The 22841-nt window shown below is 41.7% G+C and overlaps 2 protein-coding genes across 4 annotated transcripts in view; one reads left to right on the top strand and one right to left on the bottom strand.

Moving 5' to 3' along the window:
* frem2b (FRAS1 related extracellular matrix 2b) overlaps nucleotides 1-2944 on the top strand; it is a 67708-nt gene extending 64764 nt beyond the window's left edge. Inside the window, exon 24 of the mRNA XM_044032016.1 lies at nucleotides 701-2944. Within this exon, the coding sequence (XP_043887951.1) occupies nucleotides 701-1216 (516 nt within the window). The 3' untranslated portion in view covers nucleotides 1217-2944. The remainder of the gene's footprint in view (nucleotides 1-700) is intronic.
* A 1049-nt stretch (nucleotides 2945-3993) lies between these two features.
* Nucleotides 3994-22100, bottom strand: LOC122773591 (tripartite motif-containing protein 3-like). Of its 3 annotated transcripts, none has more exons than XM_044032368.1 (13): nucleotides 21909-22099; nucleotides 13567-13739; nucleotides 11899-12139; nucleotides 11609-11760; nucleotides 11320-11500; nucleotides 9646-10375; nucleotides 8879-8982; nucleotides 8628-8795; nucleotides 8381-8549; nucleotides 7161-7220; nucleotides 6836-6906; nucleotides 6582-6722; nucleotides 3994-6053 (listed from the first exon to the last, which is right to left on the bottom strand). In XM_044032368.1, the coding sequence occupies exons 2-13, from the start codon at nucleotides 13710-13712 to the stop codon at nucleotides 5901-5903; spliced, it is 2316 nt and encodes a 771-aa protein (XP_043888303.1). In that variant the 5' UTR covers nucleotides 13713-13739; nucleotides 21909-22099; the 3' UTR covers nucleotides 3994-5900. The 3 variants fall into 3 exon arrangements, with proteins under 3 accessions (XP_043888303.1, XP_043888304.1, XP_043888305.1); XM_044032369.1 differs by lacking the exon at nucleotides 21909-22099 and adding an exon at nucleotides 14977-15115; XM_044032370.1 differs by lacking the exon at nucleotides 7161-7220 and having other exon boundaries at nucleotides 21909-22100.
* Nucleotides 22101-22841: the final 741 nt, after the last annotated feature.

Genomic DNA, 22841 nt, shown 5'->3' with positions numbered 1-22841 from the left:
CGTGTGTCAGTATACACACGTTTAAAGCTCTGCAATTTGTTTCTAAAGCTCCTTTTTTATCTTATTTGTTGAAATAATCCTGACATCCATAAATAAATAAAGGCTAATCTGCTGTGTGTAGCCCTGGCAATATTTTAATAGAGGAGCATTTTTTTCATTCCCCTTCTTATGGTAATTGAGTAGTTTTTTGTGAGGTTGTTAAAATCTGTACTTTTAGCTCGAGTATATTTTTATTTAAAGTATTCACTACAAAAATCAAATCATACCGTTCAAACAAACCTAAAAAATGCTGAATAGAAGACTGTTTACAGGCAGTAGAGTTGTATTTTTTGTTCACATTCTCATCCACACATGTTTTTATACATGTGAAGAAGATAAAATCTGAATTTGCTTTAGATGCACTTTAAGTGGAGGAAATCAAGGGAGAACAAAAGAAACTTCATGCCTTTTAAAAAAATGACCACTGTTTCTCTTTCTAGTCTACAAAATCTTGAACAGGACAACTGTAATTTACTTAATAAATTAACCTAAGGCTCTCAGTGGTTACTGTGCACCAGTAAGAGCAGCAGAATTCACTCCTGAAACTGCAGAGAATCGAACACGTGAGAACTTTAGGTGGAGAAAGTAAAGTAAAAGGAACTTAAAAGGCCTTAAAAATGACCCGTAAATACATATTTATTTTTACTGTCTCTCTTTCCAGGTGTCTACAGGGAGAGAATGGTACATTCACACCATCTACACTGTCCGATCACGGGACAACGCCAACCGCGGCATAGGGAAGAGGAGCCTGGAGTACCACGTGCTGAGCCAGCCCACAAACCACCTTCCAAAGACTCACCGTCGCACCCGGAGATCAAGCAGCGCCGTGCCGGAGCTCATCGAGGAGATCGGCGTGAACAACAACCGTGGCACAAACATCCTGCACATCGCGCTGGACCGCAGCAGCCAGCGGCGGACGAGCCCGGAGAGGGAAATCGTCACCAAAGGACTCGTCCCGCACGAGGTCAACCAGAGAGACGCCGACGGCGACGACAGGCTGGTGCTGATGATCGGCGTCTTCGTCGGTCTGCTCCTCACGGTTCTCGTCGTCATCGTGGTGGCGCTGTTGGTCCGGTCCAAGCGCGGCAAGAAGGACGCGCCCAAGACGTCCAGCAGCAGCAGCGCGGAGCCCATGATGACACGCGGCCTCAGTAACAGTGACAGCTCTGAGGTTTAACACACCGGACTGAAGACTGAAGAGTGTTTCACTTGATATTCTTTCTTCTTCTTTTTTATTTCCTTTTTTTTTTGCAAGTGCCTCACGTTCTGTCAAAAAATGGAAGAGTGTGTGTGTGTGTGTGTGTGTGTGTGCGTGTGCACAAATTACAAGAGCTTTTGCTTCTTTTCAGAAAATCTACTTGAACTACGGGAAGACTCTCGCGGCCGGGCACTGGTCTGGAAACTAACAGACTGTGTTAGTAGCTGTTTCAAGGCACTTGTCAAGTCGTCATCACCCACTTATTGATTTTTGCTTTTCGATGCCACTTGATCCAAAAAAAAAAAAAAAAGAATACATGTGTTGTGTTTCCAAAGGTGCTACAGGAGACGCCTGTGAACTTGAACCCAATAGGTCAAGAGAAGTCAGATGTTTCGGATGCTGTAGTTATCGACAATACTGTCGTTTTTTTTTTTATTTGCTGCGTTCAAACACTGTTGCTACGTCGCGTACACTGGCGCCAAACCTGTCTTTTCTTCGTCCTTAAATTCAGTGTGTGCCTAAGAACTCACGGGACGTGTGTTGTTTTCTGTTTGTCCTGTGTGATCAGCCTGACATCAGACTCCAATGATTTTGTTTTTTTCATTTTTATTTCCCTCCACTCGGTTAAATATGTCCGTGTTCATGTTTTGTGCATGCATTTACTTTTTGTATTTTTGAGATTGTTTTAAATTGTAGGAGAAGAAAAAGAAAAAGAAAAAAAAAACGGTTGTGAAAAGTGAGTTTGAAATCAGAATCCATCCGTTTAATTCCCCCCTGATATTCAGTTGTGTGATTTTTGAAACCTTAAAACTGCCACGTGTCACTAAATCAAATAGAAAAACCACCATATTATGGTATCGATGTGACTTTTGAGACAGCTGGTCTGCAATGAAATGGTGATTCCAGATCATGTTATTTCAATAAGAATTACTTTCACTCTTGAGAGAGAATACAGGAAACAAATTCTTAATTAATTTCACTAAAAGGGAATTAAATGTTTAGCCTCAATCACTGTCTTTCTCCCTGGTTTATTGGTATTTATTTTTTTTATTTTTTTTCAATTCTCTTGTTATTTAGTGCTGAAAACAAATATGTAAACACAAATACTTCTTCAATTCTGATTTCAACCAGTCGCTGTCACACCTCGTTTGTGACTTTGATTTCAGTATACCGACGTTGGTCGCAGTAAAACATCGTACAGACTTTGTATGTGTCAGTGTTTGCTGCTCTTGTTTGTTTGTTTGTTTGTTTTTCAGATTTTCAGGCACCGGATTGCCATAAAATCTGATTACCTCACACGATCGCATAAGAGACATGTCACTACGTTTTGTTAAACGTAGCGTTTATTTGCAATTTTATTTTGAAATCGAAACCAATTCTATGCAACCTGTGATATCACACCTTCATGAAATGTTTCCCCCGATATGATTTATTTTTTTTGTGCACAATTTTGCTTGCTGATTTAGGTTCAACACTGTATCAATGTACTGTGGTTCTTTTTCCCTCCCACTCTGATGCTTTGAGTGCATTTTGAGCTTTTTATGCACATGTGTATATATATTTACTTATGTATTACCTATAAATATACCATTTGGATGTTTTGGGAATGGTTATTGTTAAAGAATACATGCTGTATGTGCTGTAAGTATTTGTAACATAGACCAGAAGCACAACATGGTCTGCAAATAAATAATTTTTTCAAGAAAATCATCTTGTTTTTCTTCCTTTGTGAATCCTACAGCTGTGAACTGTAACACATGATAATTGACATACACAGATCATTGATCCACAAGGGCATAAATACGATTATACTTAAATACTGCTGTCATTGATCACCTCAGGATTATTAAAGTGCAGATTATATTAAACACTGCCGTGACTTTCATGTGCCAAAAAGAGTCTTTTCATTTAAGAATCTGCTTCCAGTGAGTCTGTTCAGGTTGCTGCACTACAAAAAAAAGAAAACATGTACTGGTGTAATTGACTTGAATTCAGGGTATTTATCTAATCACACCATTCTTTGGACTTATTTAATTTGACGTGTTTCAAGAAAACCTAAGAAGTCATTTTCCCCTATTAGTGGTTATATTTTCTTGTGTTTTTTTTAGAGGCCTTTTTTGCAATGTGTAGAAACCCGGTAGCACAAGATGGCAGACATTGTGCATCAGGGCCCTTGTCCAACTTTCACAGGTTTATTCTAAGGCTGCAAAAACCTTTTTTTAAGCCATTATACAATAACAATAAACAACTAAGTCAATTTCTGCCAATAAACCCTCCTCCGCCACCTGATTTTTCCTTTGTTTAATTGATGAGAAAGTAATTAACTTGGTTTGTTGCTCTGGAGATTCCATTCTCCATTCTCCAGTGTTCTATTTTAACTCATTTCATTTGAAATGTGGTCAGTTGTATCTACAGTAATTGTCTTCTGCAGCTACAGCTACTGTGTATGGCGTGTTTCACATCTTTCTATATATCTTTCTCCTTATATTCATTTATTTTTGTTCACACATGAAATAACAGATGTAAATAATCATTTTAAAGCCTGAATGTGTGACCTATAAACACACAGCCCCAGGATGTCCATATAAGGAGTTGTGTATCATTCCCATGGCAATTTACCACGGGTGCACCTGCGGCACAAAAGCATTAATATAATTTAACATTGAACGTGTAAATCTAAACTCATATGTTCTACTTTACTCTTCATTTCCTTATGTAAGGAAAAATCAGAGCCCCCGAAAGAGCAACAACACGAGTAAACCATGTGCTTTTATTACCAGTGCATATTAGAGAAAACAAGATTGTTTGCATGTGGTGTGACACAATCAAACGGCGTAAGGTTAAAATGCTTCAGACTCGTCTCACAAAAAGTCGGGGCGAGGCGACCTCTTGACTCTTAAAAGATGTCCGCGGCTTCTGTTTGGCAACAAGTCAAACATCAGAACAGGTGAAATGAAGAGAAGCAGCTTCCTGGTTGACCTCACTGCTGAGAGCAGCTTATATCCCGGAGCACAGAGAGTCAGGTGTTCAGGTGTTTTTTAGCACAGTTTTATTGGTAATTACAGTATATCAAACCAGGAAGTTGCTCCTCTCTCACACACACCTGGCCTGTTTTGCTCTGGCACCAGGGTTTATGATGACTTTACATAGAATGAACACTGGGGGGAGCAAGAGCAAAAAAAACCCAGCTCTACTGACACAGGTCATGGCTTTTATGTACTGCGGGTGAAAACTCCTATCGAGCCGTCGTTTGTGAACATAAACTAATCGTAGGCCAGTGACACAAAACCATGGGTGACTCTGCTGGCAAACGTCCTCTAATAAAGTAACATTTCTGTAACCGGTGAAAGCGAAATGAACAAACAAGAAAATCATAAAACAGAATTCAAATTCCATCCCAAAATGTCTCCAATCTTGTATTTGCGGAAATCAACAGTTTTCTCACAAAAAGTCTCCAAATATCTCCCACAAAATAAGTATTCAAAGTTGTACTCACTGATATGGCGTTGATCTAATTTGGCTGGATTTCCTGAGATGTGTCATATTTCATATTTTGGATGCATTAGCAACTTCAAACAACAAAGCTTTTCTAAATATTAAAAGCATTGCAAAGTAGCTTTTGGAGAAGATGAATTCTGCTTTAAGGTAAAATTTCCCTTCAGGGGACTGGAATAAGCTGAAAAGAAGAAGAGAAACAAAAGCACATCACTTTAGAAAAATAATTTGTAAATGCTGAACTAGTGTATAAAATCAAATAAATTAGCTTTTTTTTTTTCATTTTGCTACCCCCCCCCCATTTAAAACAACACATATCAACACAAATTAATATTGTGCTGCTTACATTAGCAATAAATATGACACTTTTCTTCTTTTTTTAGCATGTGCTGTATGCAGGTTTTTCAAAAGCACACTTAAACGTCGTCGTTTTTTGTTTTTTTTTTGTTAAACAGCTGCCAAACACGTTTAAAATCCCGGAGTCCTTGACCGCTGCTGCTCTTCTGAATCTTTACTGTGTTTGAAAATCATAGCACACACATACCCAGTGATCTAATATACACAATATACATTTATGTATATACAGTACATACAGCAAATCAATGCACGGATGGTGATGATGATGATGATGATGATGATGGTGACATTTGCCCTTAAATGACAGATTTTACATTTCTTTGCTAAAGAAGCACACTGCTGTTTGTTTCACTGTAAGCGTTAACTAGTTCATTCGAGAAGCAACTGATGCGTATGCGGTGTCGTTGCCTAGGCGATAAAAGGCATAAAAAGAAAACTTCATGCATTTGGACAAGTTATGGCTCATTATTAAATACTTCCATCTCCTTCACTGTCTGGGTGCGGGGGTTTATTCTTCTTCTTCTTATTATTTTTATTATTAACAATAATAATGATAATAATAAGACCTTCAACACATGTTCTGTGAAACCAGTCCTTGACTTCATGTCTGACGCTACATCATCCAACTTCATAATCAACCTTGAATACACGCGGTAAAGAGGAAACTCAGTCACTTTATAATATCCGGTAGATCAGCTGATGTGCACATTTTAAAAAAAAAACAAAAACAAAAAAACAAAACAAAAACAGGCTGTACTGGAAAGGTCATCGCACTCCGTGGATTACATTGGTTGTGTCGTCGTCAGTGCTTCTACTGCAGGTAGCGGTAGACCTTGAAGCAGTGGTTCCCAGAGTCGGCCACTGCCACGTGACCGTCGGACGTCAGGGCCAGGCCTTGCGGGCCGTAGAGCGGGTCCGCTGTCGTGTTGATGTAGGACAGGAAGGAGCCTGAGCTGTCGAACACCTAGTCGGTGACACAAAGCGCATTAATGACCATGGTTTGTCATAAGGGTTATAAGAAACATGTTAAAATGAAACAGTGACTTCACTAAGGCTTTTTTGTGTTTTGTGCAAAAGATGTGGCGGAGTGGGTTGTCTTTTAACCAAAAGATTGTAGGTTTGATCCCCAGCTCGTCTAAATGCCAATGTGTCCTTGGGCAAGAAACTTAAGACTAGAAAACTACTATGAACCTAAAAAGCCTCACTACTAAAAACAAGGGAATTTGTGCACATGTTTCTTCTGGACAGTCTTTCAGTCAAGATCTCGATTTGTAATGATTTCTCTCTTTCTTTCTTCCCCCTCTCTTGTCCAATATAGTTCTATTCACATATGTCTGATCTTTATAAAGATAAAACTGTGTTTGCACATGAACATTGAGTGGGTGCAGCTCCTTGTCTGTATTGCATTAACAATGCAAACTGTAGGTTTTACAAATGGCCCCTTTTTAAGTGAGTTTTAGGCTTAAAGATTCAGCTGTTTCCTGGAGCTAACCTGGATCCGGCTGTTGCCCCAGTCTGCAACGATGATGTTTCCATTGGCGTCCACAGCTACGCCTGTCGGGGCGTTGAACTGCCCGTTCCCCTCTCCATGGGAGCCGAATTTAAACAGGAACTCCCCGTCAGCATTGTACACCTGCACACATTACACGGGAAAACGGCAACATCACAATCTGCTGGGAAAAAATGTCAACGTTTGTTCAACTACAAATTATTTTATAGCAACAGTAAAGAATGTAGATACTTTACCTTCACTGAATGGTTATGGAAGTCTGTTACCACTATTTCATTTTTGTTATTTACAGCCACAAAGTGAGGACCTGGAAACAGCAGAGGAAACAAGAGAAGGAAAAGGGGAAAAAAAAAAACAAAATGTGTCATCCACTGATTTTAAAACGTATGAGAGGAAGTGCAACACTATTTTTGGACGTTGAAAAAACACACAGTGTTCACAAAGAGACTCTGAGAGCTGACGTGGGACAGAACGTGAGACATGACAGAGCGGAAGCATCAACATGGAAACGGACAAACATGAACTCTCAGAGTTCACACTCACGGTGACGTCATTACTTACTGAAAACAGGGCCAGATTTACTAAGCTTTTGTTCCAGTGCAATGTTTGCACCACTTTTTTCTAAAAGAAAAGAAAAGGTTTCAGGTGAGAAATGAGGCGGAGGTTTGACCGGAGGCAAAGGCAGGAGCACAACCGTCACACGGTGTATTTTACACGCAGGTCTTTAAAAAAACCATGATGGTTGGGAGAGTCTTTATCATTACAGTCGAGGATTATCAATGCAATCATGAAGAATCATTTCCATAATTACATAAACATCAGTGCATGCATGTCATAGATAAACCAGGGGTCTCAAACTTGACATCTTTATAACTTTCAAGTACTACAAAACAGCAAAAATAATACATTTTAACTTCACTTTTTCCCCCCCAATGTGACCATAATACCCTGTATTTGTGAAACATTTTAAAACTATATATCATGAAGTGATTGATTTAATGAACACAGACCTGTATAACATAAATTACAAATGATAAATAAACTTCTCCAGTCTGGCAGTGCACAAGAACATTTCCAGACTTTTTGTTCACTATAGGTGTTCTTAATTTGTGATATAGCACCTATAACTCATTGTGCACCTTATGTATACTGCCAGAATATCTCCACGCTTCCTTCTTGCTGCTACACGGATATAAACAAGACCGGCCTCATATCTCAAACTCGTTGCACCTTATGTAAATACTGCCGGAATATAGTGATTGTATTCTATTTTCATTTCTGACTCCCCAGCTTCGACTAGTTTTGTGTGCGTTTGTGTTGCCCCCCCTGGGGGACGAATAAAGTTTTTTGAATCTATTTGAACTGAACTGAATAACAAGGACAATGCAAACAAAAGTCGTCCTCATTTTTAGTTTCACCTTCTTCACCATAATCCACACCATTCTTTTTATATTGTAAATACTCGTTTTTTTCCCCCTTTTAAATAAAATTGCATATGTCAGCAATTTAAATATAATCAGAATACAAATATTTCAGAGGACGGATTATAATATACGCAGAGGGTAGTTTGAGACCCCTGAGCTAAAATAAAGGACCTGCAGATTAATATATACATGTTTTATTTTTTTTTACAAATGAAGATAAAGTATGAAACATTAAACAAATCCGTAAATCTGGCCCGATAACTTGCTCTGAAAGTGTCATTTGTTGAGAATGCCAGTGTTTACCTCCAGTTAATGATACAACTGTGCACTGTAGGTGTGTGCAGTTTGACGCGGTACCTGCGAAGTGTCTGTCGGACGTCCCTCTGGCTCCAAACTTGGTCACCAGCTTCCCGTTTGACTGGAAGATGAAGACGCAGCAGGCCTTGTTGTCGGCTGTGATGATGTGTCCGTTCTTATCCACGGCCACGCCTTTTGGTCCCATCAGTCTCCCGGCTCCTATTTTGTTCTGTGACGAAGACCAGTTTGGTCATTCACTTCATTTATTGATATGATTTAATGATTTCTATGAGGATTTTTCGCTCACCTTGAACTTTCCGTCCGAGGAGAAGATGCTGATCCATCTGTTGTCGTAGTCGGCGACGATGATGTCGCCGTTCATGTCCACCGTGACCCCTGTGGGGCGCTGCAGCTGCCCCGGTGACCGACCCCTGACCCCAAACCTCATTTTAAACTGACCATCGTTTGAAAATACCTAAAACAGAAGAAATTCAATCACTTCTTAATTTAAGCGATTTAAATGTTTCTTTCCCGCTGAGGAGGACACAAGACACTGACCTGTATGCACTGGTTGTTGCTGTCTGCCACAACAATGCGTCCATTACTGGAGGTGGAGATGCCTTGCAAGTTAGTAAATTCTCCTTTATCTCGCCCTCTTGTTCCTGTCGTATCAAACGAAACATTATGATTAATTCTGAAATCCAGTATCTGTATCAGTCTGATTCTGGTAAAAATCCCTGTATGAAATATTGGAAAAAAGGAACTCCTACAATTTATATTATGATGAAAACATCTTAAATATGACCTAAAAGCTTCACTCAGCACAGGATGTAAAAGGAGGCTTTGTGAGGAATGCAGTGATTATGTGAGCTATGTGGACTTAATTTAAGATTAAGAGAAATGAAGAAAATACATGAGTGTAATTTTGTAAAAAAAAGAAAATTGCATCTGACTGACATCAGTACTGGCATCCAGAAAAGCTGAATAACTGTGTTAGTCCAATTAAAACTTTAAAAATGCATGAAAACATGTGAGTCTGACTGAAATTGCACTGAATAGAATTTCTTACAGTCAGACTCAGACACTTGAAAAACACTGAACGGAACATTCTTCCACACTTCCAGCCCCAGTTCCACACAAAAGTGAGGAAATCATGGTGAAATTGGATGAGGGGCAGCAAGTTTATGGTAGAAAGAAAGAGAATAATGTGAATACCAACATGGTACCAACAAGCCACTGACTAAAATTGTTTTGATTTGTGATGATATACATAAATCATTAAATGAAAATCATTAATAGTAGAAGTAGAGCAGTTATTCACACACCCACTCTGTAGATCAGCTCATCCTCTATTGGGTTTTCCTTTTTCTTGGTGGTGCTGTACATGCTGGAGGGTCTGCGGACGGCCTTCTGCCGAACGTGACCTCCCCCTCCACTCGGCGACTTCACTCTCCTCTTCACGTCGTCCGGCGACTGCAGGACGTCTGACGGTTTGACCGCACGCAGGCGGAATGGACTCCCCCTCACGGGCTGTTCATACAGCAGCAAAGAGAAGGCGTGTTCTCCCTCTGAGCGGACGGTATATCCAACCTCGTAGGTGCCATTTTTGTTGTCCGCCACCTCCGCCTCGGTGCACGTTCCATCCACGGACACGATCTCAGCCCTGAGGGCGGCGTTGCCGCTCTTCACCAGTTCTCCGTCCTTGTCTTTAGTGGTGACGGTGACAGTGGTGTGTTGGCCGACCAGTGCGTGTCGCAGGCCTTCACCTGTGGCGACGCTGGTGTGGCCCACAGCCCCGGTCGTGATCAGCACACCCAGGTTCTGGATGGAGCGCCGCAGCCCATCCGTCTCTACCTGGCATTCCAGATGTCCATTTTCGTGAGGATGCTCGGGAAAGGTGTGCCGGGCCAGAGCGCTGACCCGCTCGCTCATCTGCTTCTGGACCAGCAGGACTTCAGTGGCGCTGCCGTGGCTCAGCGCCTGTTCTGTGAAGTTACAGCTGCTTTGGATGTTTTCTTTACCCTGAAGCAAAGACGTCAGCTGTGTTTGGAGCACCTGAAGACACAGACAAAGAGATAAAGGTCGATTTATGGTGCTTAACAGAGACATTTGACAACAATACAGATGATAATGTTGAAATTATGAGATCAGATTTGTTTGAATAGTTTAGAAATGAAGGTTGTCAGCATAGATTTTGAAAAATGCTATGCTCCACTAAGGGATTTAAGAAGACTTAAGGACTTAAAACTCAAAGATGTTGGTCCCTGATTGTTCCATTGAGAAGTATCTTTGCTGTAAATAATTTTACTCGAGAAAAAAGCAAGCTTTAATTTGTTCCGACCTTGTTTTATCAACTCACAAGTCAATCAATCCAATTTAATTTTATTATGTTATGTTCAGATAACAAAACACCTTTGATGCAAAATTGCTGTACAAAGTGCAAACAGATAAAAAAGTCAATTATGAAAAAAACCCAGCCATGAGATAAACAATGAAATACAATAATAAAATGGATTATTGGGGTCCTTGACTTTTGTAATGTACGGGCCTCAAACGCTGAGCATCTAGTCTGGTTATTAGAGGCTAGTCAAGTGAAAAATGTCCAATTTGTTGCAATAACAATGTATTTGTGACAATATTTCACAGAATTTTCAAAATAAAAGCATTTGTTTTGATTCAGAATGATATATAGTTCCTGATAAAATCCATTTATGATGCAAAAGGAATGTATTACACACAAAAACACACAGGAATAACTCAGTGACGGGCCGTGTGCAACCAATCTGAGAGTCGCGTGTGGACCCACGGGCCGCAAGTTTGAGACCTCTGTTTAAGGTGATAAAATGCTGATCCTGTAGTTGTTTCCAATGTGACTTACAACTCAAGTCAAAATCCATTAAAACACCAAGGTTTTTAACTGCGTGTATGAAATCATGGACAATTAAAGCAACATCTTCTGTCTCTACAATAAAGATGTAAACATCACACAGACTTCTTACCTTCTGCTTGGTGCCGCAGATGTTTTCCACTTCATTAATGAGCGCTGTCTTGCGTTGGTGTAACGCTTTCTCCAGCTCATCAAAAGTGCTGCTGATTTCAGACACAGCGTCATTTTTCCTCTCCGAAAGCTGCTTGGAGATTTCATTCACCAGGTCAATGGCAGCCGTCAACTGAGGTAGTCTGAACACAGAATAAGACTCTTAATTAGCATCACTACATCTCAGAATAACAATAATAATAACAATAATAATAATGATAATAATAATAATAATAATAATAATCCGGTACCTGTTGCGCACAGTGTCCAGCTGGTTTTTCAGCGCAGACTTGTGCTGTTCTAGCACATCCCTCAGAGGAACCGTCACATGTTCCCTGTGTTCTCCCTCTGTGCACTCCAGACACATGGCTGTTTCACATGACTCGCAGTAGAACTCCATCACCTGCAGATGGTGCAGTGGAGCAGCAAGAGCACAACAGGAAACATGCACAGTGTTTTCATGAGCTGATCTTTGCTGAATTGTGCACATTACACAGTGTAAATACAGCGTAGTAACCTGTTTCCTCGCGTGTAAACATACCTTGCCCTCGTGGTTGGGGCAGGAGAGGGGCTGACAGGCTGTAGCTGCACTGGCCGACTCGAGAACGTTGCAGGCCTCCGGTCGGCTGCACTCGGGGTCTCTCTGCAACACCTCCATTAGGTTTGTGATGAAGAAGTTGTTCTGCAGGGCTGCCACGCCCTTCTCAGGCAAGATGGAGGTCTGTCTGCATACCGGGCAAGACAGGGTCAAGGACTGGGGCGGGATGTAGTTCTGTAAACACCTGCAGACGAGAGAGAGAGCCAGATGAGATGTAAACACAAATAAATCAGAGTGTTCACCAATCGCACCCCCTCCTATAAGCGTCATAAAGAAAAACACTAAACCTGTCTTTTGCCTAGACTCGGGCACGGCAGAGCAACCAAATTATTTAAGCGACTGCAAATCAAAGCTGTGGAAATGAGTTCCTGCTGCCAACAGTGCTGTGTCATTAACATCGCTGTCTGTTTTCTTGCAGCCAAGTTCAGTTGGTCGGTGTCTTACATCACGTGGAAGCAACAGCGGTAAGAGAATAGCTGCTGAAAGTGGCGTGAATTTAGGTCATTAAACATAATTTTGGCTGGGATGCATTTACAGACCGTCTAAATAAAGACCAGGATCTGGGGTCTTTTATCTGCGCTTGGTTTCCCAGTGAAAGTGTGGAAATGCTGGGAAGCACACACACAGATCACAGACCCAGTAAAACCTCAAACCCACTCTTCATCAAAGTAAAAATACTAACATTTAAGGATCTGATTGACTATAAATCTATTCAAATGAGTTAAAAACCAACAGCCATTAGTGAGAAGAAGAAAAACAAACTTAACTGCATCACAACATCAGGAGTTAATATATAAAACAACTGCACAGCCTCAGAAAAATCTATAGATCTATAAAACACATTTCTGGGCAGATATGAACAAAATGGTGAACTGGAATAACACAGCTTGATTCAACGTGACTTTTGACATGTGTTTTTGCCTTTTTCTGTTTTTATTTATTGGTTTTAATGCTTAGCTTTGACTATTAGAGCTTAAAATGAAAGAAAAAAAGGGAGGGAGGGACTTGAAATGTCCTTATTTCACCCCATGTCCTCATACTTGGAGAACGAGTTGCTGTTATTTTGTTGTTTAAGTGAGAAAGTGTTGTGTCATTTCTATTTCATTGTATTTCACTCGTCAAAATATCTGAACTCCTGGTTTTCTGCATGAATTTGTCAAAAAATGTGATTTGATCTTCATTAAAGTCGCAAGTATGAACAAACAACACAATGTGTGCTTCAGCATATAATACACAAATACTTGGAAACTCTTTAAACATTCACGATGCTGATGGAAAAAGAGAGTGAACCCCTAAACTAATGACTTCATGTCAGTGAAACATAACCCTGGAAAGACAACCAGGACATTTTAAAGGGTTTGCATACTTTTTTCGAGCCAATTTCTATTTTATAAGTTTAAATTCAATTCAAATTCAATAAATCTTACTGGGAACTACACTGTTTTGAATGTTATGGGCAAATAAAGCGATGGACTGGCGACCTGTCCAGGGTGTACCCCGCCTTTCACACTATGCCAGCTGGGGATTGGCTCCGTGCTGCGCCCTGCGACCCTCATGTGGAGGATAAAGCGGTAGACAGTGAACAAATGGATGAATGATCAGTGGACTTACTTCTCACAGAAGGTGTGCAGGCAGGGAAGGACCTTGGGGTTGTGATAATGGTCCAAACAGATGCTGCAGACCAGGAACTGCTTGTCTATCTGCCTGACCACGGGGCTGGCACTGCCGCTCTCACGTTTAGCCATGGCGACGGACATTCAAAGGCAGCACGGGGAACACTTACCCTGCAGACACACAGGAGAAACAGGACAAAGGTCAAGAAGGCCTTGAGGAAGCAGCATTCAAACTGGTTCAGGAGGGCGTATTTGCTTATCCTCAGTACGAACACGAGGAAGACATGAGTCATAGCATTATAAAAGCTCTATGTGTTGGTATTTCATGCATTCCCTCCCTGTGTCTGAGGGAAGAGCCAGAAGCTGTTTGACTTGTAAAGTTTTAAACTTGAGCTGAAACAGAAGGGGGGAAGAATTAATACATCACATTTGTGATTATTACCACGGGGCAGATCCCAGAATCTCAGACAGTGCAGGAGCCAACAAGTCCGTGCTGTCACCGACGCTGTTGACAAAAGCACTTGAATGCGTCACGTTCCGTTCAATTTCGACCTCATACTCGACTTCCTGCCGTTGCGTGAAACTGTATCACTGGGTCAAGCACAGATTATCTCATCTCATCGTGCCTTTACGATGTCGTACAGCTGTCGTATTGCAGATAAGCACGCAAAGGATTACGTGAACACCGACGACACAGATGTGCTGCTTCAACGCGGCCAGTGAACAATGTTCATCGTCAAGTGTCAATTTAAACCAGTGATTATATTTCACGTAGTAGATCATTAACTTTGAATATGAGTGTTTGATTCACACACAAAAAAAACTTCCCCTTCATTAGTGCCACTGATGGTGTCACAAGTATTAACATGGAGAATAACTTTAGAGTAATCGTGTGGGTCGTATAGGGTTTCACATAATCCAAAAATAAATGTCAAATCCTTCAATGAACATATTACAATGGTTGAGTTTTTGTACAGATTTTGTATAAATATTATGTCATTATTGAATAGAAGAACCAGAAAAACATATTTAAAGAGGTGTGAATCAAACCGTCACATCTAAAGTGCATTATCTACTACATGAAGTAAAAACATTGTGATGGAAATTGAGTACGACATGGAGCAAGGAATTGAATCTAGCAGTCTTGTTGACATAAAAGTGAACAAATCACATTGTGACAACAGTGAAGATGCTCGGCCATAGTCATCACTCAGAGTTCAGAGTTCAGAGTTCAGATCTGGGATTCATGCAGCTGAGAAAATATCTAAGGCAACAACACGGTTATAAACAGAGCAGAACACGCCTGAAGTCTTTGTTCATTCTCCACGACGTCGGCTGTAAGTGACGAGGGAGAGACCCGTCATCTACAGCACATCCTGGGAAAACACATGATCTCATAGCAACTCACCCCATTACCCGTTAATGCGTCACAGTCATGACCATGACTGTACAATTCTTCATCCTCGCCTCATCTTTGCTCCACTGATCACTGATCACGGACCCACCAGCGGGGTCATGTGTACTATATGTTGTCTGAGGCTCCATCTACACAACTGCACGTCATCTACATGAATGTCACCACTCGACATGAAACGGTAGGTTCCCTGTCACTGAGAAGAAGGAGAGGAAACAGGAAGCTTCATAACGGCACTCCCTGAATTCCTACTCGTTCCTTCTCTTGACTCCCAGCTGGCTGAGTTCAGGCACCACCTGTCTGTCTCTCACTCCATCTGTCTGTCTGTCTGTGGGGAGATGTAAAGGGGAGGGTGGGGGGGGAGGTTGAGTCAGAGTGAGCCTGTCTCACAGCTCACAGGCCTTGGACGCAGCTGTCCCTCCTCTGCAACACATAGCGGCGAGCTCTAACAATGGCATTCCTGCTCTGCTTCACAGTTTACCACCCCACTCCCACATGTCGTCACTGTCCACACACGATGTACATGCCACACAGCATCAGCAGACACAGACGTCTTGCAGATGGGGATTTTCTCACACAAAACAGCTCCCCATTGTTGCCCTACACTCACTCTGCAGGGCCCTTTCACTGTAAACACACACAGCCTGACTCCCCTGCCCCAGAAAACCATCCCCTCCCTGGACCTCTTCCCTTCACATGGACATTGAACTGCAGCAGCTGAGCAGTGACATCAGGAGGAAGCTTGAGGAGCCAAAGTCCTCAGGCTCCTCCCCTCTCTTTCCACCGGCAGGCCTCTGTCTTTATGGCTGCAACAGCAACCCCCCTCCTCCACCACCACCTTTGCTTCCCTTCTTCCCCAGCCAGCCTGCTCCCTCCTCGGCTCAGTTCCTCCCACTCGCCTCACCACGAAAAAAGAGGAATCTTTTCTCTCCAAGCAGCACTGACAGCCACGCTCAATGGCCGTGCATGTGCTCATCGAAAAAAAGAAATAAATGAAAACAGACAAAGAATGAATTTGCTTTACTGGAAAGCTCAGACGGGGTGAAAACACAACTTCACATGCAGCACAATCTGAGTCCAGAAATAAGAGGAATAATCATCATGTTAAAAATAGCTCTGCTAGAAATAGCATACAGTATATGTACAATAGAATAACAGTGACAGAACAGACTCAGATCTGGAGTGTTGCAGCATGTGACCACAATTCCTCTTCAAGGCTTTGAAATGCATGATCAGCGCTTCCTACAGATGAGGACAATTATCCGAGTCAGTGTGCAGCAGACGTTTCTCTCTCCGTAGTCGAGTGTACTGCATGTAAATCTGCCTGCAGAAAATCCACTTAACGTGACTGTTTGTGAATTCGGCCAGATTCTCTCTTGCCACTCTCACCTCGCCTCGCCTTCCAGTAAAGTGGCTTAATGTCCGCCTGCAGGGTCAGGGCCCCGTCTGCCACCTGGATTACTGAGGCCGCGATGATCCACACCATCGCGCCCAATCAAGTCAAATCTGACTTAAAGCAAACGTCCCGTGTACTCGCTCAACTTGACCTGAAAGCAACGTTCAACCATCGCCTGTTCAAACACCAGACTGCGAAGACCTGTGTGATACTCTGAGCATCTTTCAGCTGAAAACGTTGCTCAATGTGCTGCTTGTGTCTGTAGTTTTATGTTCACATTTTACAGCAATATAAAGGACATTTTTCAGCTCGTGATAAGTGGATGTCATGAGTGATTTTTATCCTGTGGCTAAGAGCAATTTCCCACATGGATTCACCCCCAAAAATGTCAGACTGAATAGATGGTCTTCTTCTTCTTCACACCCACAGATGTTTTTAATTATTCAGGATCCCTTTTACATAAGTGTCTATGAAAAGTGACCTTTTATTCCCAGAGTATTAGTGTAGTTTATACACGACATGTATTTCAGGAAAACTGATATAATAAACTATTAATTGATTGGAATATTTCAGACCTGCTTTGAGAAAGTAAATGTTTTTTTTAATATTAATGTTTTTCTTCCACACTTAATTCTTTTTATTCACTCAGTGTCACATAATCTTTCATAAAACATGGCTGAAAAGAGAATATAGTGTGCTTGACTCAACTTTATAATCAATTATTGACCAAAACTAACTGTGTTCATGTAATATCATCATGACAGATGATAAATAGCAAAAGATAAGTTACAAACTGGTCCTTTAAGTGACCTGTATGCTCCCTGGCAGGTAGATTCCAGGATGTTTGTTCTCCAAACTCCATAAAAAGTATTTTTGTCTTCCCTTCCTCTTCCCGTGTGTGGATAAGAAGCAAAAAAGAATCTGTTTTTAATGCACTCGTGTTAGATTATAAGGGAAATTAAGACATAAATGCTGAAGAAAGCATCAGATATTTGATTAAAGACGTGCTCACAGTAGTGATATTGGAGAAAGCTTTGGCCTGTGCAGGATAATTATTATTATTAACGTTGTTTCTGAATAAACTCAGTCAGAGAAAGATAAAAAATTGAGAAAAACACTCTGAGGTTGACCACAGCGATTCATTACTGACCATAATGACAAAACTTTCCACATGTCACGTGTCAATGCTGCAAATATCTCCCTGAGCTTTAACCGCTGGTATTATTTACTTAAATGTACTCCAAAGTGTGTTTTTGTGTCTGTAGTTTTCATAAGGCAGATTATTAATGAACACATGGGAGACTTGTGATCAACGCGTCAGTGCACAGTTGTATCGGATTACATCCGAGTCAGACGGGGGTCAAAACCCGACTGATTGCATTTTCTCCATTTCTACGAGCAATAACAATTCAAAACGACCTCAAGCTGCTCTGGAACAACAAGGCTGATAATGTGTGGACAGGAAAACAAGAAATCCACACACTCAAATCTCTGAAAGTACATTTCTGTGTTAAAGGGGCTGCCGGGGGGCCAGCAAAGGTGCCTGGTCCCCGTGATGACTCATCAGTTATAGCTCACGCAAACGCAGAAAACCTCAAAAATAACAAGCCCCCGTTGCAGTTCACTGCATTAAATGAAGGAATCCGTCTCAATGCATCAGCCTCTGTCAGAGCAGTGGACTCAGATAATGAGAGAAAAACAGTGGGAGGATATAATACGTGAAACTCGTGTGAAAGTGCAGCTTTTTCTCCACGCTCACGTTATTTTCCAAAAGTGCAACGAATGCATAATTCAGAGTTCGTACGTATAGTTCATGCAACATGCAAACCAGAGCTGCACATGCATAGAAATGGACTCTAATTCAAAAGTGCAATTAGCTCCATGCCAAGACGACACAGCAGACTGTTGGATTGTTACGATCCGACAACTTAGCGAGAAGAAGAAGTGACCACACTGCTTCAAGGGCGAGTCAGCGGAATTTTTAATCAGTGCTGACACAAAAGGAGGCAATGGTGTCCCGTGCCCCCATTTCCCCCCACCCTGACGTGAGCTGAGCCCACCGCTTTCACAAAGACTGGCAGAAGACAATGCGGCACGCAGGCAGTGAGTGTTTCTGCAGCAGGAACATGCACTGCAGTTTTTTATTAAAGGACGACCAGAGCACAGGCTGCTGCTGCTGCTGCTGCTGCTGCTGCTGCTGCCTGAGACGCTCGCACACCTGCAGTTGGAGCTAAAATGAGACCGCGTGGTGTCACGTACAGTGCGGTGACGCACATGTGTTGTACATGTTGTACGGGCTGACGTGCAGTTAGACGAGCGTGCGCCGTGAAGACTTGCTGGTGTTGCAAGTTGTTAGAGAAAAAATGCAAATGGCAATAAATGTTCATAATATACAATGAACCAGACGTGATTTCTCACAGGACAAGATTTGCTGCATCAGTGCTCAATGGCAACAAGATTCACTTAAAAGCAGCTTAGCTTTTAAACATATACAAAGACTCTCTCTTTCTATCTCAGTACAGAGGTATTTAGAACTGGTGTCAACCGGCAACACTGGCCGTGCTGCACACAGGAAGTGATTTGTTTTATGTCAAGACAGACGCAGGCTACATTGCAACAGCAACATTGCATTAGTAAAGCAAAGTGGCTGCAAAAACAGGTTGAAATGTGACTGAAAATGCACAGAAGCGTCCACGAAAAGTGCTCACTCAGTCGGGCCCATTTTCAGATTCTCATAATATCACCTGATTCCAAGAGTCAGCTCGTCATGAAGCTCTGTAAACAACCCACTCATCTGAATCAGGTGTTTTGGAGCAGGGGAACATCTAAAACATGCAGGACAGGGGTCCCTGAGGACCAGGATTTGGAAAACACTGTTCTAAAATGTTCTATAATGTTTTAAAATAAAGTTCCTTTAATATTGTTTCTGCAAGTATTTCAAAGAGTGGCATGTAAAGGGTTAAGGACACATCATACAAATATCGTTGCATCATTTCTGTCCATGGAGACCAAACACAGGCAGAATAATCAACATCAACAGCAGCAGACATCATAAAAGTGACTTACTGCAGCTTTAAATAACGGAGAGTTCTGCTTACATTTACTGACAAGGCCCGTCCCGTAACCTTTAAAAATAATGTCCCAGGCTACTGAAGAGGATTATGGCCAAATGTCAATTTTTAATCTCAGAATTCTGACTTCAATCTCAGATGTCAGGATGTTTTTATACAATCCTCATAGAGCCAAAAGTAAAATGTAGCCTGGGGCATAATATTTTTAAATAAATAAACTCAGCGGTTTATCTTTACAACCTTCTGCATTAAGGATGACATTTAAATGCTGAGTTTTTAAGTCATCGTCACAACAAATAGGCTGCATTGTAGCTTCTTTTTTAAGCATGAAAACCTCTTTGCAGTGTACACGATGTATGTGTCATTCATCCATTCACACTCATTAAGCGGCTCACACTGAGACTTGACGGCTCTTAAAGGAGCTGGGGTTTAATCCAGGAACCTTTCCAGGAACTTAAGGACTCTATCAACATCAGTGTGCCCTGCATGCGCCGCTCTGTCCTCTCACTGTGATGCTTTTTCCTGAAATTATCGATGTAAACCTTTACACTGGGAAACGTTTCTCTGCAGCCTCATAAAGTCTCATGTAATATTTAGATTATATCCATAATGTCGTGCGTATTTAACATAAAGCAAACAAAGGTCAGAAGAAAGTGAACTGAGTTTACATGAATGAAATCAGTGTGATTCAGATAAAAAGGTGTTAAAGGACAGAAGATGAGCTTTGATCAGTGTTGAGAGTCAAAGCCCAGCGGAATGCAATCAATACTCATCAATACACATACATTAATGGAGGTCCTGGTCTAAAAACAGAGCCATTAATCATTTTTATCAAGGAAAAGAAAGAAGGAAAATACTGTTTTCTTCACTCACTCATCTTCCAACGCTTTATCCTCCACATGAGACTCAGTGTCAATTAATTTCACATCCTTAACCTTATTCTGTACAAAATAATGTTATTCCACGATAACAGAAGTGTTAGAACTTACACTGAACTTAAATCGCTGTTGCCAAACGCGGGGAATTTGGTGATTTGAATAAAACATTTGAAGTGAAGGCTTTAGTTCAGCAGTTTCAGAGAAAACTCTCTAATGCTGCAAGAATGAAATCTTATAAGAAGTTGTTTTTTTTTATTTGCACGGAAGAATCACAAATGAATGATGCCATTTGGTAATTGTGCATTATAAAGACTCAAAGGTTATTTATTTTCCCTATAGCACATTTGCACGACCTGTTTTAAGTGTTCAGTTAAGTACAATACAGCAAAAAGATTTAATATCGTTGGTGACAATTTACATGAGCGTGCTATAATATGGAGACAAAGTCGTTCTATCAAGTATGGAGGGCAAAGTTACTTTGAAGAACCAAATGAATCAATATGCATTTGCCCTATTGGACATGGACACAGAGGGAAATCTGGACAATCTGAGCTCCACTGATGACACTTGATTCAACAACAACAAAGATGTGCTCAAATATACTGTGTCCTTGTGTCCTGTGATCAACACCAGCACTGTCTTCTTGCACTATGACCATCAAAGAGTCCCCGTCAGACCCCGGAGCATCAACGCAGACAATGTAACCCCTGCTTCACATCGACCCTTCCAGTTTAGCACCCGAGACAGTTTGCAACCTTCCTGTGACCCTGCATGTGCAGGAGAGAAGCAGCCAACCACTTCCCCCAACTGCATCATCACTATTACCGCTCATGTGATGTTTGGGCTAGTTTTACACAAAGATGAGTCATCTATCAGAACAGAAAAACCCAAAACGATCAATGACAGAAGCACGCTGGACCATCTGTCCACAGTGGTGAGGGAAATGATGCAGAGTTGTGTTGCTTGTGTCGCTGCTCGTACAATGCAACAAACAACACTGACACAAGCAAACAACATGCTGATTCACATGCTTCCAAAAACGTTATATATCCCCTCACACACACACACACACACACACACACCATCCAGATTCAGATGGGAACCCCAATGAAAGATCACTAATCCTCTAAACAAAAGAGCACGAATGCTTGATTACAGAGCCCAGCCCTCAGACTGCAGCAGATGCCCACCTGCTACAGAGAGGCAGCCAGAGCCGGAGCTGGGAGCTAAAATGGAGAAGTGTGTGTAGGCTGGATGAGGAAGCAATAAAAAACCTCAGCAGAGGAGGGTTTTGGTGCAACAGCTGCTACTTTAGGTTAAGCATAGAAGCAAAAAAACAGATCACAGCGGAGAGGAGAGGACACCGTGATTATTAGTGAGTGCAGCTCATCTCAGGCTTCACAGTGCACAGAAGCTGAGTGAGATACAGGGCAATCAATAATTCATCTGCCCCATCGCCAGTCCTTACAGTATGTGACTGAGAATTCCTGATCATGGCACACACAGGATGAGAAAGCAGAAATGCAATACCATAAAAGAAGAAGAAAGCAAGTGTGAATGCTCCGATTGTTTTGTACTCACATGAATTCCCAGCAGGAGGGAGTGCAGGGTCAGCATTGCAGGCTGTGGAGAAGTCTTCTCATTGTCAGTGTCCCAGTCCTTTACAGCAGAGTGCACACACACACACACACACACACACATACACACACACAGCAAGCGACAGAGAGGAAAGGGCAGGGTCTGTCTGGGAGAAGAAGGAGACAGTAAGGAAGAGGAGAAGGGAAAGGAGGAGATTAAGGGAGGGGTTTGCTTGCAGTATTGGTCAGGCAGCTGGTGGGAGGAGTCACAGAGCCCAATAGCATATGGAGGGGGCAGGACATATGCAAAAAGTGATGAAATCTCAGGAACTGACTGAGGGAAAACAGTCTGTCTGGTGCAAAGGGGTTTGGCTTCTTCGGATACCACCCAGTTTCCCTAAAAGGACAAAGGATACACTTTATTGCTTTTAAGGTTTGAATTACTGGGATGCAAAGAATTATTGGAGTGTAAAGACAAAAGGAATACACAGAGCGTTGGCTGTTCCTGAGCCTCTCTGTCATGTGATATTCCCTCTATAGCTCATGCATCAGCAGTTTTTTTGTTTTCGCAGTCCGAACCCAAAACATTCCTCAGAACAGATGTTTTTCTTTATTATTGAAAGATTTATTGGCTCACGACCGTGCCAGCACAAGTGAACCACTTACTCTGAAACTGAGCTCAATGCTGATTTTGTTTACCTGTGAAATGTGCAGAAAGAAGACAACTGTGTACAGCAGGAAACGGAGACACGCAGAGCCACAGCTGGACATTTTTCCTTGCTTTTTTTCGTTTCTGCATGAAACACATTGACAGCAAAACTTCCCTTGAAACAGCTTGGTTTTTGCATTCCGTAACTGTGAACAGGGAAACTGCAAATGACCATGTAGAGTCTTTGACAACAGGGAAATAAGACAGTTTGGGGCGGAGGCAGAGCGT

Source organism: Solea senegalensis, linkage group LG8 (genome assembly GCF_019176455.1).
Source record: "Solea senegalensis isolate Sse05_10M linkage group LG8, IFAPA_SoseM_1, whole genome shotgun sequence".
Classification (NCBI taxonomy): Eukaryota; Metazoa; Chordata; class Actinopteri; order Pleuronectiformes; family Soleidae; genus Solea; species Solea senegalensis.
This window is presented reverse-complemented; position numbering and strand designations above follow the sequence as displayed.